At 47.2% G+C, this 19,673-nt stretch overlaps 1 protein-coding gene across 3 annotated transcripts in view; it reads left to right on the top strand.

Moving 5' to 3' along the window:
• The window catches only part of NRXN3 (neurexin 3), a 290,952-nt gene extending 271,512 nt beyond the window's left edge, over positions 1–19,440 (top strand). For 2 of the 3 annotated variants that reach the window (XM_044271725.1, XM_044271726.1), the window contains one exon: positions 17,130–19,440. In XM_044271725.1, coding sequence (XP_044127660.1) covers positions 17,130–18,052 — 923 coding nt within the window. In that variant the 3' untranslated portion in view covers positions 18,053–19,440. The remainder of the gene's footprint in view (positions 1–17,129) is intronic. The other variant, XM_044271724.1, reaches the window with a different exon arrangement.
• The last annotated feature ends 233 nt before the right edge of the window (positions 19,441–19,673 follow it).

The following is a 19,673-nucleotide window of genomic DNA, read 5'->3' on the forward strand; positions in this document are numbered from 1 at the left end:
TTGTCCTGGCCGTGTGATTATTAGGGCCATTGTCATGTTTGAAGGTGAACCTTCGGCCCAGTCTGAGGTCCAGAGCTCTGGATCAGGATTTCATAAAGAATATCTCTGGGCTTTGCTCCATTCAGTTTTCCCTCCACCCCGACTGTTCCACCACCATGCTTCACTGTAGGGATGTTATTGGGCAGGTGATGAGCGGCGTCTGGTCTCCTCCAGACATGAGCTGCCACCACCATGCTTCACTGTAGGGATGGTATTGGGCAGGTGATGAGCGGTGCCTGGTCTCCTCCAGACAGGACGCTGCCACCACCATGCTTCACTGTAGGAATGGTATTGGGCAGGTGATGAGAGGCGCCTGGTTTTCCCTAGTTATGATGCTGAGAATTGAGGATAGAAAGTACCATCTTGGTTTCAGAAGAACAGAGAATCATATTTCTCATAGTCTGACATCCTTTAGGTGTTTTAAACAGACTCCAGGCGGCTTTCATGTGTCTGTTACCGAGGAGAGGCTTTCTTCCGGCCACTCTGTCATAAAGCACAGATTGGTGGAGACTGCAGTAATGGTCGACCTTCTAGAAGTTTTCTCCCATCTGTACATAGGAAGGACCACTGGGTTTTTGGGGATTTCTCTTACCATGGGCCTTTCTCTATCAATTAGTTATTTTGGTGGGGCGACCAGCTCTAGGAATAGTCCTGGTTGTTCCAAACTTTTTCCATATAAGACCATGTGCCATTTGGAACTTTTTATTGCAGCAGAAATGTTTTTCTCCCCTTCTCCAGATCTGATCCTCCACACAATCCTGTCTCTGAGCTCTACAGGCAGTTCTCTCCTCCTCATGGCTTGGTTTTTGCTCTGATGTATTGTCGTCTGTGAGATCTTGTGTAGACGGGGCTGTGTCTTTTCTTTCCTTGTCATGTCCAATCTAGGGTTGTAGTGGGTATCTAATTATCAATACTTTTTGTCCCGGTATCGATTTGAGCGCCATGTTCTCCTCAGCAGCACAGTGGAGAAGGAAGCAGTCCCTCCTTCCCCCTGTGCCACTGCCACCACTGAGAGGAAGAGGAGGGGAGGGTCTGTGGCCACTTCGCCACCAATGAAGTTAACTCGCTCATTAATTCAAATACAAGAGGCAGGTGCGGCACCTGAGGGGTAAACTGCCGCTGATCGCAGCTACCTCAGAGGTAAGGTGCCAGCTATGTGTTTCTGCCGCCGGCACCCGCCTCCTGTATCTTTGTTAAAGGTTAATTATCATCGGTGGTGCAGTCCGCCCCCTCCCCTTCCCTAGTACTAAAAACATTGGTGGCGCAGTGCCCACTCAGTATTAAAGGCATTGATGGCAGTGGCCACAGGGTCCCCCTCCTCCTCCTCATTGGTGGTGCAGTGGCAGCTTCTCATCGGAGCCCGAGCAGTGTAATCTGGGGCTCTGATTGGTTACCATGGCAGCCAGGACGCTACTGAAGCTGTCCATGGTCAGCTCCCTGGTGCTGTGAGCACAGGGCAGCAGGGAGAGTGTGAAGTCCTAAACACCCTAATAGAGCTCTCTCAGGGTGAAAGGGACAAGTCGTAAAAAGATCCCAGGTTCTAGCAATAGTTATTAAATAAAAAGTAAAAAAAAAAATAAAAATTTACATCACCCCCGTTCCCAATTTCACTTATGTTTATTGTTTGTATATTTTATGTTACATATCGCTACGCCCAAAAGAGTGCGAACTATTACAATATTTAAAAAAATCTCCTATGCGGTGAATGCCGTAACAGAAAAAAAAAAAAAAAAACGCGCGATTTGTCCCCTGTGGGGAATTACTCCGGTAGACAGGGGTGCGGGTGCAGTATAGAGGCAAACGGAGTCCAAGTAATGAAGCAAAAGAGCGTTTATTTCACATTTGCGCAAACAGAAAAGCAGAACAGTCTCTTGGTGTTAGTTCACCACCCAAAATAACAGCGAGCCTCACCTGGCTCCTTTACTGGAATGAGTCCTGTCCTGGCCGGTCGCACAGCCACATAACGTATTCCCACAGGATGCTGGGCGCTCTGTACGCCTGTGTCGGGGTCCACACGCTGAAAACAACCACCCAGACTCCGTGATTTTCCTTCCTTCTCCTCCCAGCTGAGGTTGCTGCCTGGGAATTTAAATCCCAGCTCCAAAACCTGGTTCTGGAACGTGGGGAGCAGGCACCCGCCCAAATCTTTACCTACTCCCAATAAAAGCTGGCCCAGATTGGCTTTGCAGCCATACTTAGCCTCTGATGTTACCACACAAAATCCGTCTCTTACCTCACCGACACGTATCTGCCATCCATTATGGGACCCTGCACCTTACCACATACCCCAACAAATAGGATCGGACTGCTCAATTATGGGCCGGACATTCCATAAAATTCGGAATGCACACAGTTTTGGGGGGATTTTATTTTTTTCACATGGTATTGAATATCACAATACTTTTGGTATGGTGACAACCCTAGTCCAATCCAGAAATTACCACAGGTGACTCCAATCAAGGTGTAGAACATCTCGGAGATGATCCAGAGACATGGGAGGAACCAGAGCTGAATGTCAAGTGTCACTGCAAAAGGGTGAAGACTTATGTCAAGGCCACATTTTAGTTTTTCCCTTTTAATAAATTTGCAATTCTGCTTTCATTTTCTCATGATGGGGACCTGAGGGCAGAATGATGGAAAAAACTAGATTTTTTTTAAATTACATAACCAAATGACTAACATAACAACAAAATGTGAATAAAGTGAAAGGGTCTGAAGACGTTCTGGATGCATTGTAAGTGCTTCTCCCAGAATCCATCTTTGCCCCTTTCTCCAGAGAGGAGTCCTCTAGGCCCGCCACTTACATGCTCGTTCTAGATATTTTACACTGTCAGAATTCCTTGGGAGTTTAATCTCATGCTGATTCAGACTCCCCGGAATTAGACAGTCGCAGTCCTTGAATCCCACAGAGTGGCCTGCAACATTTTAACGTAGCAGAAGCGGGCAGGTTCTCCTGGGTCTACAGAGCATGCTGTGAATGGCAGGCTGAGCCGCTGCGGACTTTTCTGTCTGTAAATCCCTGCCAGCACCACAAAGTAACCGGCTTCTTGTCCCTGTACATAGGTAACTATTACCTGTATGGATGAAATATATGCAGGATGTGTATATATTTCCAGAATTCCACTGCATATTTGCAGCACATGACTCTATGGTGGTAATTCTGACATCCTGTCACATCTGATTCTGTCCATAGATGTCACCAGGCGTCGTTCAGTCATTCTTTGCTTAGTTACACCTTGTAATCTGCTTTTTTACATTTATAATTATTATATCATATTTCTGATAAAAGGCAAAAAAATTATGTCTGTGCCACTATGAGAATTGGTATCCAGAATATCGTCCCTCCCAAGTCTCATCCCTGCACCCTCCGAATTTCTGGGTTCGGACTGGCCAAACAAAATGTCAGTAGCTCTAAGCCCCCGATTACCTGATGGATGAGCACAGGACACAAGGCTGCCCGCTATACAGATGGCATGACACAATTTTATTGCCACTTTGAATGCTTCCTTTTTCATCTGTGACCAGTGATCCATTCATTAAGTGGCTGTGGGCTTGCGGCACTGCAGGTGCGATGTGCTGCAGGCACAGCAAAGGTCATGACCGCTGCATGCTATGTCGTGGGTTATGCTGCATGTGGCTTGTTACTGTCTTACCTATTACTGTGTCCTGTTCTGTAGCGTGAGCTGCATTAGATTGTGATTTACGTCTATGCTAAGGCGCTGCTCACACGTCCCTATGTTAGAAGATTCCACAAAGGGCACTCGCACTCAGAAAAGGGTGCAGTGTGTGGGGTCTGTGTCGGAGCGGATGGTGGGGTAGCCTCCATGCCAGCTTAGAAGCAGTAAGTGGGAGATTTGGCGACAGCACTTCGTCTTCTGACCCTTTATAATGTCAGCAACTCCAGCTGCAGAACCACAGAATGGCCGCGTCGTGTTTATGGGGCGCAGCTGTCAAAGATCAGTCTATGAACCCTCTTCTATAAAATATATGGTGATAAATGGAAAACGTAGGCACTGATATTCGCACCCCACCTGCCTAAATATTCTCTAGTATCTGGAAGAGGGTTGGCGTTCACCTGTCAGCTGCGGCATTACTACTTTGCTTTCGGCACGGTTGGTGCACCAGTAATACTGAGGGTGAATTGAAAAGGCATTTTTTTTTTTTACTTTCATGGAAAGACGTCCACATTTCAATGAGCATGTGCCATCAGAAACATAAAAAACCACCGCCTGAAGGTGAGCGGACGGGCCCTGGTGAAGTCACTGAACCGTTTCATATTCCCTGTTTGTGCTCGGCTTATGTAGGTCAGGCGCAGCGTATGGTCGGGTGACGGTGCTCAGGAGCGCAGCTGAAACCCTCGGCTGACATGGAGCTTATACAGAAGCAGCCGGCACTACAAGCATGGCAACGGAAAGGAAAACGGCAAGTCTGAAAAAGCAGCATCCGCATTACTGAGCGTGGAGGAATCGGACTGCGAAAATACCGCTGAATAATTGGGTTTTCCAGTTTCAACCGCAGGGAGGCTGTTAAAAATAAAAATAAAAACTTCCCGATCCCCTCCACCGCCATGTCACCTCTCCATCCACACCATCAGGCTGCAGCGGTGCTGTCCTGTATACTATTGCAGCTGAAACATTACATCACAGCTGCAGCCAGGAAGAGAGGACGGAGTGGAGGGTGCGCGAGAAGGCGAGTTTAAAGGGGCTTTCCACCTTTTAATGATTGATGGCCTATCCTCAGGATAGGGCATCCATGCTGGATTGGTGGGGCTCCAGAAGCAGAAAGACACATCCACTGTGTAGTAACCGTGCCCGAGTACTGCAGCTCAAATCTCATCCATGTGAATACGGCAGGACACGTGACCGCTACACAATGGATGGAGACGCAAACAGCCATTTTACATATTGGATATCCATATCCAACAGGAAAACCTCTAATGTTTTTTGTTAACTGCTTCCCGGCAGTTTGCCCCTCGATAAACCCTGTAGAGGTCTCTTCCAAGGCCATGTGCACACGGCGCAGTTGTCACAGTTTTGGATTTAGAAGTAAAAATACCAAAGTACAGAAAATATAAATGAAATATGAAAGAAAAAAAATATGATATTCACTGTGCAAAGGAGTCTGACCTTGTGATATCAGCCAGGATATTCCCATTCAATGACCGTTCATCACCAGTTCCAAGATCTCTGCTTGCTGAGAAACAAGGTACGAAAATTCTGTTTGAATGTATGATATATGTATGAGATGCGGCCTCTAGCCCGGATACAAGATGAGATGCAGCCTCTAGCCCGGATACAAGATGAGATGCGGCCTCTAGCCCGAATACAAGATGAGATGCGGCCTCTAGCCCGGATACAAGATGAGATGCGGCCTCTAGCCCGGATACAAGATGAGATGCGGCCTCTAGCCCGGATACAAGATGAGATGCGGCCTCTAGCCCGGATACAAGATGAGATACGGTTGGGCATGGAGGCCCACAGATGTTAAGGATGGGCCTGTAGATCCACACACTTGTAGGTTGGTGAAGCCATAAATGCTGGATTGTTGATAAATCTGGTGACCGGGCAGCCAAGGAAGTGTAATCTGGAGGAGACATTCCTGGGAAACCCTTGCTGTGTGCGGGCGAGCATTATCCTGCATAAATGGAAGCCCTGACATGAGAGGAACACATGGCAGGATTGAAGTGCTCACCACCAGGACTCTATACTCCAATCAAACTGTCGTGGGATACCAAACTGTTCTAGTCCATAGCAGTACAGATTTCTCGTTCACGACACCATTGTAAACTAAGGTGACTGTGGCTGGCAGACATGGGTGCTGTGACACCAAATTTCCTTCTGCTAATCTCCTGAAAATAATCTGAGCAAACACAGGGGTGTATGAGGGGACCACCTGTGTCTGGATGGTGGACAACGAAACTCTGGGAGCTGGTCATGCTTGTTGGCAGATCAACTGGACCTCTCTATTGGTGTCCATCTTGGTCAACGACCTGTTTCACCATGTGTGTGCCCTCACATAACCACTGCTCCCAACATGGGTCAGAATGGCCTAGATAGCAGGTAACTTATCGAAACGACCATCCTGCTTCTCTCAGTCCAGTGATGCACCCCTTCTCAAAGTCTGTCAACCGGTCAGTGTCTTTGCATGTGGCGTAGACGCATGTCTAGCAGTCACCGATCTCTCACCAAGAGGTACAGTGTACACTTCCCACAAGTAGCCTCTGAGAGCCTGTAATAGACCAGTAGCTAATCAGACCACACTTTTGGTCATTTACATATCTGCAGCAATCCAATATTTCTATCTGGGTGCTTTATTATTTTTTGTCAGTGAGTGTAAATTAGTTACAGAAGTTTTCATTCCATAATGATTCCATTTTACGTACAGAAAACTAAAAGGAAAAAAAAACCCTCAGTAAATCACAAAGAATCCAGTAAGCATCCTTCCTGCTTCATAAAACATAACTGTGCAATAGGCTGAACGGAACGTCACCTGAGACACTGAGCGACGGGGATCAGGTGCCGAAACTACAGGCGCAGAAAAGAAACCGAGTAGGAAAAATACACCACATTGTTCATGTGAGGATTAGAACTGGAGGAACAGTGTTAATGGACCCAAAAACGCAGTGGGGAAATGTAGATCCGTTTTGTGGTTCCAATCTACAGGGAACTGGACGTCACATCACTCATGGCCCTGGCCTGATCGGCGCCTCTCCTTACAATAGCAGCCATTCGGAGCGAAGCGACAGTTCTCCTCTCTCACAAATAAAAGCGAAGCCTTAAGGGAACAGGCGAAATTAGCGCTCCATGCCGGTGAAGATTAGCGAGTTGTACGCCAATAACATCATCCCCAGATAAGAAATTCACATTCATCTCAGCAAGTTCATTTAGAAAGGGAAGGAAGATTCAGAAACTGCTTCCACTTTACTCCGGCAGCTTGTAAACGCCACTGTGAAGAATGCGACGCCCGCAGCACGTCGGCCTTCAACATGCAGCTGTTTGAAGATTAAAGCGGCCCTGAGTGTTACACAGAAACACGAGTGATTCCCGAGTCCGCGCAATATTCATACGGCGGCTTCAAGACGGCTTTGCTAATTGAGATGTTATTTTTTTAATGAAACAGAGGGAGGGGGAAGAAGCCGCTTATGAAGAAAGTTCACGTGGACTTCAAACTGTTGAAATCCTTTCATTTGTTGCGGCCCAGATTCGGGCTGTGTGCACAAGTTAATTAGACTTTACAAGCCTCCTGCTAAAGCCACCATCGCCGGCCCTTTCTTCTGTCTGAAGTCTCTGTCCTGAGCGGGTTGGCACGGCTATTAAATATGCATTCTTTACAGACAACAACTAAATCAAAGCGCTTATGGATTCTGCTCATTAAGAGGAAGTGTAATTATTCCAACAAAGCCTATGTCTCCTCTTAGATTGTAGTAAGAATAGACCGGAAAGTGGGCCAGGAGCTTTTACTAGATGCCCTCAGATCACCCAGAATCGGCTCTGTAATCCATACTGCTAGAGCTCAGAGCCGTGCACCACCTCAGAGTGACCCGTCTGGAAGTCCCAGGGGAGGACTGAACGTTCATGTGCACCCGCAGCAAGTGTGCACACAGTCACATGCATTTTACAGAGAACATTCCCACATAAAGATTGGAAGGTATACTCACTGAGCCATTGACTGTATGTTGGTGCAGTGGTTACTGAGCCATTGACTGTGAGTGTGTGGGTCCAGTGGTCACAGCCATTAACTGTGAGTGTGTCGGTGCTGTAGTCACTAAGCCATTGACTATGAGTGTGTGGGTCAAGTGGTCGCTGGGACATTTAATGTGTGTCGGGGTGCAGTGGTCACTGAGACATTGACTGTGTGTTGGGGTGCAGTGGTCGCTGGGACATTTTAGGTGTGTGGATGCAGTGGTCACTGAGCCATTGACTGTGGGTGCAGTGGTTGCTGGTCCATTTTAGGTGTGTGGGTGCAGTGGTTGCTGAGCCATTGACTGTGTCAGGGTGCAGTGGTCGCTGGTCCATTTTATGTATGTGGGTTCTGTTGAATATGATGAGGAAGCACTGTGTTCTTGGTTCTGCAGTTGGAGTTCTACCGGTTTAACGCCTTCCTATCTGTGTTTTGTAAATGGTAAATTCACTGTCCCCAAAAAGGCAATGTCCATCCATCTTACAATCTACAGGCATCTACTTTGTTACTAGTAATCAGTGACCCAGATTGCAGGAGGGAGGCCTGAGGCGACATCTCTGGATGAAGATGCCTCAGGTGCTCTCCGAGCTGCGGTGCTACATTTTTAGAAAGGCCCCAGGGCCAGTGATGGAACAAGGCTGAGCCGGGGGTCAGGAGGTTGCAGCTCTTGTGGAATCTTCTATAGAGACAGCTCGCTCTCATGGGGAATGTGGATGGTAAAAACAGAGAGTGGTCTTTTTCTACCCTAAAACAACCGGCCTTGTGGTCTCATGAGCCTCTCCCTGTCCATGGCTGACCCCCCCCCCCCCCCCAGTGAATGAAAGCAGCGATTGACGCATTGCTAGGTACTGACCTCTGTATACACTATGGGAGTGAGGTGAGGAGCAGCACCAAATCGAGAACTTCCAGGATAAGAAAATTCTTAGCACACCTCACCCCACAGTCAACCCCCAAAACATGGGTGAGGGTGGCAGTTTAAGGGGGAAAGGACTGTGACGCTGGACAAGCCATATTTATTTAATCTCCAAGGCCCATGTCATGTCAGCCTCTTGCATAAAGAGCTGCAGGCGTCCCTATGACAACACTTCCTGCTCCTGTACACTAACATCTTCGTGTTCTCATTAGCCCTCAAACCAAACAATCAAAACAGGATAAAAATAATAGGAGATTACATCTCACTGCAACAAGAGCGCAGGAGAATACAGTCTTGTCATGGCCGCCGCTGGCATCTCACCAGGGCAGGAGGAGGGATGATTTGGGAGTGGATGCTCTTCATATCTGTCAGCAGTTTTTGAGATTACCTATTTATGCTGGTTCCCTGGAGTAGAAAGTCGAGATTTCTTCACAAGACACAGAATTTCAAGAAAAGTGTCTTGTGTATAGGATGGTGAAAATGGGAGGGGCTTATTGAGGGGCGTGGCCTGCCGCCTGGCAGCTCTGTCATGCTTTATGCCAGAAATTGACGCAAATTTCTGCCAGGCCACAGTTGGAGCAGATTTTTTGGCGCACATATTTCCAGAAGATGTGTCAAATTTAAGGAGCATTCTGCTCAATAAATTCAGGGCATCCTACTGCGGCACACTTTGGATAAAGACGGGTGTATGACATGCCAGTGTTTCCTCCACAGAGAGCCCCAGCTGTGCCCTGTAGGTGGCAGGCAGTGAAATACCACATGAGGACGGCGCCAATGCCTCTTACCGCCCTAATTTTAATGTTCTTATTCTGTGAAAGATCAGGTGCTGCCAACAGTGTCGCCCTCCCCAATTCTGTGGACTCTGCGCTTTACAAGTTACTGGTGCTGCAAGTAAGGGCTCGGGTGACAACTGTTACAGATACGATGCACAGCGCGTACTGAATATCTGGTCTAGTGCGATACTCACTAGATGATTATCAGCTTGCACCCATTCACCACGTTAAGGTGACCCCCTTCAGATAGGACCCCACTCTCTGATCCCTTAGGTCTTAAGGCTTGTAAAAAGTTGGATTTTGACTCAGGGAGCCACTTGCACAAGGTGGCACTAGTGAGATTGATCCCTTTCCTTGGGAGATGCCTCTTTGCATATTATATTCCTATGGAGCATTGCCTATAAGTCACCATACATAGCTGGTCTCTATGCCCAGAGCAGTGGAGCTGACCACGCTCACCTGGTCCTTGCTGGCTCCGAGGATGGATGTTCTTATCTGCATGCAGGGGAGATGCTGGGAGGAAAACATTGTAAGTGTTGTCAGGGTCCAGGCATTGTGGGGGGTTGCGAAGTCCTTTGACGAGACCTAGCACACTGCCTAAGGGCCTCAAATGAATTCAGGGCCAAGCAGCTCCAGCTATATACTGCACTGACTAAAATCAGCCTGTGGGAAATAGGTTCTTCACTTGCAAGGGGCTCTCCCAACTGGTGAAGAAGCCCCCCCACAGCTTGATTGACCGAACATCTCGCCTGGCCCAATCTAACGCCTGCGCAAGTGAAGTGGCTCTGCTTATGAAGCAGCGGCTGTTCATGTGCTGCCATTTGTAAGTGAAGGGTCTTCAGCGGCGGGGCAGCCCCTTACAGGTGAAGAACTCTTGTTGATGAGACAAATCGATTCCCTCATTTCTAGTTAGGGTGCTGCCACACATTCAGGTATTCTGATGCAGGTCCTGAAGCCAAAATGAGGAGTGGATTCAACAAAATAGCAGTAGCATCTGCCTGTAGAAGTAGATGAGCGAGGATCTGATGTGCGGCCCCCCTGTGCATGGCACCCGGGGTCTTCTGATAGTGGTACATGTAAATCATCTAGCAATGGTCTGGTCAATGCTGCGTTCAGTCACCCAAACCCTCCTAAGCCTGCTGGGATTTCAGTTGTTCTTTCTTGTATACTTTCCCTAAATGCAACTTTAAGCATGCATCAACATCCTGCAGCCAAGAACCGACCCACTGTCAATTGAAATCAATTTTCTTTTGTTTTTCCTGTTTATTTGTCATGCACAGACAGACAGCGGTGTCGGGTGCAGCACATCGCGCATTCACTGCCATGTGGCCCTTCCCATCCGGGGATCAAAATCTCACTGCAATGTTACATAGTGACAGTGCCGACAGTAAAGACGGCCGTCGGCCACGACTAATCCGCACTAGCACGCAAATGAAAGCGAGCCAACCTCCGATGAGGCGGCAGCAGCACCCGTGCCGTCTGTGTGTGCATCAACTGGAAAACCGTGTCAAGCATTCCTTATGTTCTGACATGAGAGGCCGCGCGCCTCCTCTTCCCTGTGGGATAAGATAGTTTTTTTGTTTTTTTTTGCCCTTTTGTGTGGTTCTGTCAGTGTAATTCTCCAGCATTATGTCCTACATTTGATGCTTGGTTTGTTTTCAAATTTCCCCCTTCCCTGCATTAAAATGAGCTGCCAACTACGCTGCCATTTTTCTAATGCATTAAATAAAAGGAACAACTTTAGCTGCTTTATTTGCCACATGGAGGTGCGTGTCCGACGGCAGCGCCCGTGCTGCACACGTCACTGGATGGACCGTATAATCGCTGAATGCAGATTTCACTCTCACCCGCAGCTAAAATTGTTCCCTGTGCAGACAACCATCTTGGACTCGGGCCCCGTCTGTGGTGACTTAATTTTGCTCTACTCGTCATGTAATCTCACTCTCATTTTTTTCCACTTCTAAATTATTATTATTATTTTTTTAGTAGAAGAAAAAAAAAACTTTGAGGGTTGTTTTTTAAAGAAGATAATGCTGTCTGATATTCTTCTTGCTACTGTTTTGATGTGGATTTGCTTCATTCTGGGTGGGTGGTGAAGGAGATTTGCATGTCGGACAAGTTGCAGTTTAGGGTTTGTAATATCTGTCAGTGTTTAGAGTTTTGCTTTTTCTTTTCCTAGATGGGCATGCCAATGTTCATTTTGTTTGTTTTTTTTGTTCTGTATATTGCCTGTCCCTTCCTTACAGCCAGAAGTTCAAAAGCTGCTAGATCACTACGTAACGCCTTATCATGGACATGGCAACTGACTCACACCTTCGGCCTGCTCATTTTCATCAAATGTCTAGTGTCCTCATAGATTTGACCTCCCTTCTTTCTCAACCTCCCCCCCCCCCCCCCCCCCACCACTTTATCCTATTCATTAGGCGGTTTCTTTTTTGTTTTTCCAAATTAACTAAGTGAATAACCCTAAAAACCACATTTAGTACAAGCTTTATAATCCGCTACGAACTGAATAGCAACAGGCAGATCCAGATGAAGCGGCCATTCCCCAGCATTAATCTATACGACTAAAAAAAGCAAAATTCTAAAAACTTTACCAGGATTTGATTTCCTCTCTGTTTCTTTCTGTTAAACTCCACTACAAAGCTGTAGAGAGGCAGTGCTGAGGACGGCCAGACGCCGTGTGTGACTACTTTCTTGTGTTTTGTGCTGTGAGTCCTGTGTTTGTCACCTTCCGTGTGTCATTTATTGTAACTAAAGTGACAGCTCCAGATTCTCAATCGTCTCTAAAACTGCACTGATTTGTGGTTAAATGGAAAGCAAACAAACCTAGTGACAAGAATGTATCTCTGACATTCTTATACAACTCTGTTCTGTAAATTTTTTTTACATGCCAAAAAACATGCGGGCAATTTGTGGATGTAAGTCAACGGCACAGTAAAGTATTTTTTAACTTCTAATTCTTCCATTTTTTGTCCGTGGTATTTTTGGTTCTCATTTTTTTACTCTTTGGTTGGGGCTCTTTATTTCACCTTCTTTTCAGTTTTCTTACATCTGTTTTTTCCAAGTTTTTAGTTCCTTTTCTGGTTTCTGTGGTTCAAGCATTTAATTTACCTACATTTGCTGTGAGTTATTTCTTTCTGTTTAATGATTTTTAGGGGCTGTGGGGTGTCACACTTCTTTTCTGTTGTATGCTACAATGTTAAGGACGTAGATTCCATTAGCTGTACCACAGTTAGGGCTCATTCAGACGGCCGTATAGTTTGTTCCGCATTTTCGTAGGTGCGGACCCATTCATTTCAATAAGGCTGCAAAAGATGTCGACAGCACAACCCTGTGCTGGCCGCATCCGTTCCACGGCCTTTTTCACACGGGCGTTATGTTTTTGGCCTGGATAATATGCAGGGGTGTAGCGGGAAAATGCGCGATTTTTCTGCGCGAGTGCAAAACATTGTAATGTGTTTTGCACTCGCATGAGAAAAATCGGCATGTTTGGTACCCAAACCCGAACTTCTTCACAGAAGTTTGGGTTTGGGTTCGGTGTTGTGTAGATTGTATTATTTTCCCTTATAACATGGTTACACAGAATGCATAGTACAATAGCGCTGGAGGGGTTAAAATAATAATTTAACTCCCCTTAATCCACTTGTTCGCGCAGCCGGCATCTCTTCTGTCTCCTACTTTGAAAATGATGACCTTTGATGATGTCACTGCGCTCATCACAATCTTTTTTACCATGGTGATGGATCATGTGACGGACATGTGATGAGCGCAGTGACTTCACCACAGGTCCTTTTCCTGTGCACAGCAAAGATGAAGACAGAAGAGATGCCGGCTGCGCGATCAAGTGGATTAAGGTGAGTTAATTTTATTTTTTAACCCCTCCAGCGCTATTGTACTAAGCAGTCTGTATTCAGAATGCTATTATTTTCCCTTTTTAACCATGTTATAAGGGAAAATAGTAATGATCGGGTCTCCTAGCAACCGTGCGTGAAAATCGCACCGCATCCGCACTTGCAATTTTCACACAGCCCCATTCACTTCTATGGGGCCTGCGTGGCTTGGAAAACGCACAAAATAGAGCATGCTGCGATTTTCATGCAACGCACAAGTGATGTGCGAAAATCACTGCTCGTGTGCACAGCCCCATAGAAATGAATGTGTCCGGGATCAGTGCGGGTGCAATGCGTTCACCTCACGCATTGCACCCGCGCGGAAATCTCACCTGTGTGAAAGGGGCCTTGAAGTTACGAAAAATAATTCACTTTAACAATAGATGCAAACATAATATACAGACTAAGCCCTTACTCTGATGATAAAAATCTGAGACATTTAGCCAATACATTTTGATCAAAACACATCTGTGCTCACCTACCCACTGCCAAGGTGGTCTCAGTCAGGTAGGTCCTATGCTATACCTACCTATGCAGTTGTGCATCTATATTCAGGAGCGCAGGCCCTGCACATATAGTGCGCTGCTCCTAGTTACCTCTGTGTGCATCCAGCAACCGATCAGAGGAGGAGCCGCACAGCGATATGTACCGCCTAATCATGGGCACCTGCACAGCTATATGTACCACCTAATCATGGGTGCCCGCACAGCGATATGTACCACCTAATTATGGGTGCCCGCACAGCTATATGTACCTCCTAATTATGGGTGCCCGCACAGCGATATGTACCACCTAATCATGGGTGCCTGCACAGCTATATGTACCTCCTAATTATGGGAGCCCGCACAGCTATATGTACCACCTAATCATGGGCGCCCGCACAGCTATATGTACCACCTATCAAGGGTGCACCGCACAGCTATATGTACCACCTAAATTAAGGGTCGCCCGTACAGCTATATGTACCACCTAATCATGGTCGCCCAGCACCAGCGATATGTACCACCTATTAATGGGTCGCCCGTACAAGCTATATGTACCATCCTAATCATGGGCCTGCCCGCACAGCCGATATGTACCCACCTAATCATGGGATGCCGCGCACAGCGATATGTACCACCTAATCAATGGCGTGCCGTACAGCTATATGTACCACCTAACTTATGGGCGCCGCACAGCTATATGTACCACCTTAATCATAGGCGGCCGCCACAGCTATATGTACCACCTAATTCATGGGAGCCCGCACAGCTATATGTACCACCTAATCATGGGCGCCCGCACAGCTATATGTACAACCTAATCATGGGCGCCCGACAGCTATATGCACACCCAATCAGGGTGCCGCACGCTATATGACCCCCTATTATGGAGCCCGCACAGCTATTAGTACCACCTAATCATGGGTCCCGCACAGCGATAGTAACACCTAATCATGGGTGCCCGAACGCTATAATGTACCACCTAATATGGGAGCCCGCACAGCTATATGTACCACCTAATCATGGGCCCCCGCACAGCAATATGTACCACCTAATCATGGGTGCCCGCACAGCTATATGTACCTCCTAATTATGGGAGCCCGCACAGCTATATGTACCACCTAATCATGGGCCCCCGCACAGCGATCTGTACCACCTAATTATGGGTGCCCGCACAGCTATATGTACCACCTAATCATGGGCGCCCGCACAGCTATATGTACCCCCTAATCATGGGCGCCCGCACAGCAATATGTACCACCTAATCATGGGCGCCCGCACAGCTATATGTACCACCTAATAATGGGAGCCCGCACAGCTATATGTACCACCTAATCATGGGCGCCCGCACAGCAATATGTACCACCTAATCATGGGCCCCCGCACAGCTATATGTACCACCTAATAATGGGCGCCCGCACAGCTGTATGTACCTCCTAATCATGGGCGCCCGCACAGCTATATGTACCACCTAATAATGGGCGCCCGCACAGCTGTATGTACCTCCTAATCAAGGTTCCTTCTTAGATAGGTGGGGCAGAAGTGCACATGAATGCTGCTCCCATAATAGAAGCACATCCACACCTGAAGGTGCCACTCCTTCATTTCAAGGTGACCTATAGGTTGACCTATCGCTGTGCGGCTCCTCCTCTGATCGGTTGCTGGATGCACACAGAGGTAACTAGGAGCAGCGCACTATATGTGCAGGGCCTGCGCTCCTGAATATAGATGCACAACTGCATAGGCTGGTATAGTGTAGGACCTGAGACCATTTTGATTTAATCAAAATCTATTAGCTTAGGCTCCATTCACACATCCGCAAGTGTGGTCTGCATCCGTTCAACAATTGTACGGAATGGATGCGGACCCATTCATTCTCTATGGGGACGGAATGGATGCGGACCCATTCATTCTCTATGGGGACGGAATGGATGCGGATCCATTCATTCTCTATGGAGACTGAATGGATGCGGACCCAGTCATTCTCTATGGGGACGGAATGGATGCGGATCCATTCATTCTCTATGGAGACTGAATGGATGCGGACCCAGTCATTCTCTATGGGGACGGAATGGATGTGGAGAGCACACTATGTGCTCTCCACATCCGCATTTCCGGAGCGCGTCCCTGAACTTTCGGTCTGCAGCTCCGCAAAAAATAGCATGTCCTATTCTTGTCCACAGCTGCGGACAAAAATAGGACTTCTCCATTTAGTTCCGGCCATGTGCGGCCCGATGTATTGCGGATCCGCAGTACACCACGGACGTGTGAATGGACCCTAACCCTGGGTTCACACCTGAGCGTTTTACAGCGCGTTCAAACGCGCTGTAAAACGCTTAAGACATGAAAACCAATGCTTCCCTATGGGAAGGGTTCACACCTGGGCGTTTTACAGCGCGTACGAACGCGCTGTAAAACGCCCGACGCTCAAACAAGTACTTGAGCTTCTTTGGGGCGTTTTGACGCGCGTTTGTGGCCATAGGACACTGCAGTCAATGACACAAACGCGCGTCAAACGCGCGTTTACTATTACAAAAAGCGCGCATAAAAACGCGCGTAAAACGCGCGTTTGAGGAACGCTTAGGTGTGAACCCAGGGTAAGGGTCTCAGATTTTTATCATCGGAGTAAGGGCTTAGTCCATATATTATGTTTGCATCTATTGTTTTAGTGCATTATTTTCCGCAATTTTCTAAATGGAGCCATGCACATCTGCATATTTACTATCAGATCGTGCAGGATGTTCTGTATCTTTTTTCCGTGGTTTTTTCCATATCCCATTCTTATCCGCAATTGCGGACAAGAATAGGCATTTTCTATGATAGTGACGGCCATGCGTGGTCTGCAGATTGTGCAACGCACACGGCCTGGTATCCATATTTTGCGGATCACAAAACACATACGGTGGTCTGACTGAGCATTTATGGAGAGGGCCAAGAATTAGAATAGCAGCAGACAATGAGACCTCCCTGGCCCGCAGCAAGCCCACAGTACCAGTAGAGCTGACGTAAGTGGAACCAGTCAGCCAGAGCACAGGACAACAGACTGATGACATCATAGGACGGCCAGTGGACTAGAGACAGAACCTTTCCGCTTTCTTTAGTGTTCTCTGGATACTGTTCCAATCAGGAAGGGTCATGAAATCACTAGACAGAAATAACTAATTACATGCTATAGATGACGATCTCGCCAGACCCCGGCCTGTACTTTTACCACTGGACCCAAATCAGTGTAAGAAAACAGATCACCTAAGGAGGCAGGCGAGGACAGGTTGTGCCCAGCGCCACCTCGGCATGCTTTTATGTACCTGAGATTAGTTATTAATTGTGTTCCTCTGTTTTCTCTCTACAGGAGGTGAATTAGTTATACCTGTCCTAGTAGAGGATCCCTTAGATACCCCTTCACTAGCTACACATACACCCTCCATCACTCTGTCCCCTTCCTTCCGACCACTTCTCACCATAATTGAGACCACCAAAGATTCCCTGTCTGTGACCCCTGAGGCGGGGTTACCTTGCTTGTCGGACCAAGGCAGCGATGGTTGTGAGGATGATGATGGCTTGGTGATATCGGGGTATGGCTCAGGGGAAACCTTTGACTCTAACCTGCCCCCTACCGATGATGAAGATTTTTACACCACCCTCTCCTTGGTAACAGATAAGAGCTTTTCCACATCATTCTTCGATGGTGGCTTCCAATCACAGGCGCCCAAATGGGGATCAAAGGACTTTAGACCCAACAAAGCCTTCGAACCTGGTAGGACTTCTACCACAAGTTTGCCCCCTGAGCTGATACGCTCCACGTCTGCATCTGGGATGGTGCCCATGGTGCCAGCTGGCAAAATGAATAACCATGAGCTCAAACCCCAGCCCGATATAGTGTTGCTATCGTTGCCCACTACCTACGAGCTAGACAGCACAAAGCTCAGGAGTCCGCTAATAACATCCCCCATGTTCCGTAATGTGCCCACAGCAAACCCCACGATGCCGGGAAGCAGACGGGTCCCGGGGCCTTCCGAGGTGGTCCGGGAGTCCAGCAGCACGACGGGGATGGTCGTTGGTATTGTGGCAGCCGCTGCTCTCTGTATCCTGATCCTCCTGTATGCCATGTACAAGTACAGAAACAGGGACGAGGGTTCCTACCAGGTGGATGAGACAAGGAATTACATCAGCAACTCCGCTCAGAGCAACGGGGCCCTGGTGAAGGAGAAGCAGCACAGCTCTAAGGGAGGCCACAAGAAGCAGAAAAATAAGGACAAGGAGTATTACGTGTAAAATAAAATATTAATATATGTATTCAAAGCAAACACAGATGTGAACTAATGAAAAAAACTAAATCGGCAAAGGCAAAACCTACATTGCTATTGATGTCTAGTAGCATAAACACCAAGGACAGGAGCAGCAACGTCATGAATTCTGGAACGGCAGCTGCCTTGTGCCTGAGGCAGGTTTATGACCAAGAGAGCTGTTAGTGCTCCATCCAGGCTGGACACAGCTTTCTGCTCAACTGTAATATAAAGCACACTTACTACTCTGTTAGCCATGAGCGGCGGACACAACAGAAAGAGGATATAGAAATATATATATATACACAAGTATGAAAGTTATGTGAACTCCAGCTGACCAGTTCTAGGGCTCTCTTCTCCAGTCGAGTGGATCCAGGTCAGGGGAGCCCCTGGGATCCACCACGTCACCAATCTGAGGGAGCCTTAAAATACTCAAGCAAAATAACAAAAAAGGTCAAAGACTCTGAACCGAATATTCTTTCTTTCTTGGTTCTTTTATGTTTCGGGAGGTTTATTTATTTTCCTTGATTTAGTTTTTGTTTGCTGCTCTCTTAATGATATACACCACATGGCCAGAGGTAGCCATGTACAGCCAAGGAACTATAGACTTCATGTACAACAGCTGATGTGTGCGCCGAGTGCCTGCCCGAATGTCTGGAGGAAGATTGTTGCCATATACAGCATCACGTGTGTTCGTTTCATATCAGGTTGTGGTGTCCATAGAAAATATTGTTTGCAGGATGTTTCAATAAAGTGATAGAAAACTATACAGGGGAGAGGATTGGCGAGGGCTTGGGTCTGCTGTGAGATCTGGCCAGTGTTTGTAGACAATGCAGAATACCGTCACAAGGCCAAATCTGCCTGCGAGAAAGGGGCGACGAAGCCTCCGTCCTTTTGTCCTTGCAGCCAAACATCAACAATTGAAAATGAGCCAGAAATGGGGAAAAAAATTAATTCAAGACAAGAAAAACTTCCACAAATGAGGAAGGATCCGAGGCTTTTTTTTTTGCGTTCTGGTTTTGTGACTTCCTGCAATGCATGCAAAAAAAATAAAAAATTGCAAAAAAAACTCACAAAAAATAGAACTGGTTCAGGACTGTAGAGAATGTGTTGGATTAAACACAAGCTGAACACAAAGGTGTTGTGCTCGGCAGAAGAGACCAGTCCCTGGACCCTGGCCAGTCTGCCTTCACTCGAGGACTGAGACGCAGAGAGACGACGAGGAGTTTTCTTACAAGTAGAATCTATATATACATATAATATAATATGCAGAGATATTTATTCAGATGACTGCTATTTCTTTATTGGTACAAGAACGCTGTGTTTTAATGGAAGATTTTGTCATTAACCCCCTCAGTGCCATGCAGGTAAAGGTATTTTCCCGTTGCCAATTATGGGACAAAAAAATAAAAGTAATGACTCCCCCCCCCCCCCCCCCCCCCACCCTTTATTAAAAATTGCTTCTCACTCATTCACCCGCTGAGAAGCAGCAAGGAAGAGGCAGTAGCTGATCACAATACTAAGGTCTCATGCACGCGACCATATCCGTTTTGCAGTTGGGAAATCACGGATCCGCTAAATACAGATGTGGTCTGTGTGCCATCCTCATT

The sequence above is a fragment of the Bufo gargarizans genome, chromosome 11 (assembly GCF_014858855.1).
Source record: "Bufo gargarizans isolate SCDJY-AF-19 chromosome 11, ASM1485885v1, whole genome shotgun sequence".
Lineage (NCBI taxonomy): Eukaryota > Metazoa > Chordata > Amphibia > Anura > Bufonidae > Bufo > Bufo gargarizans.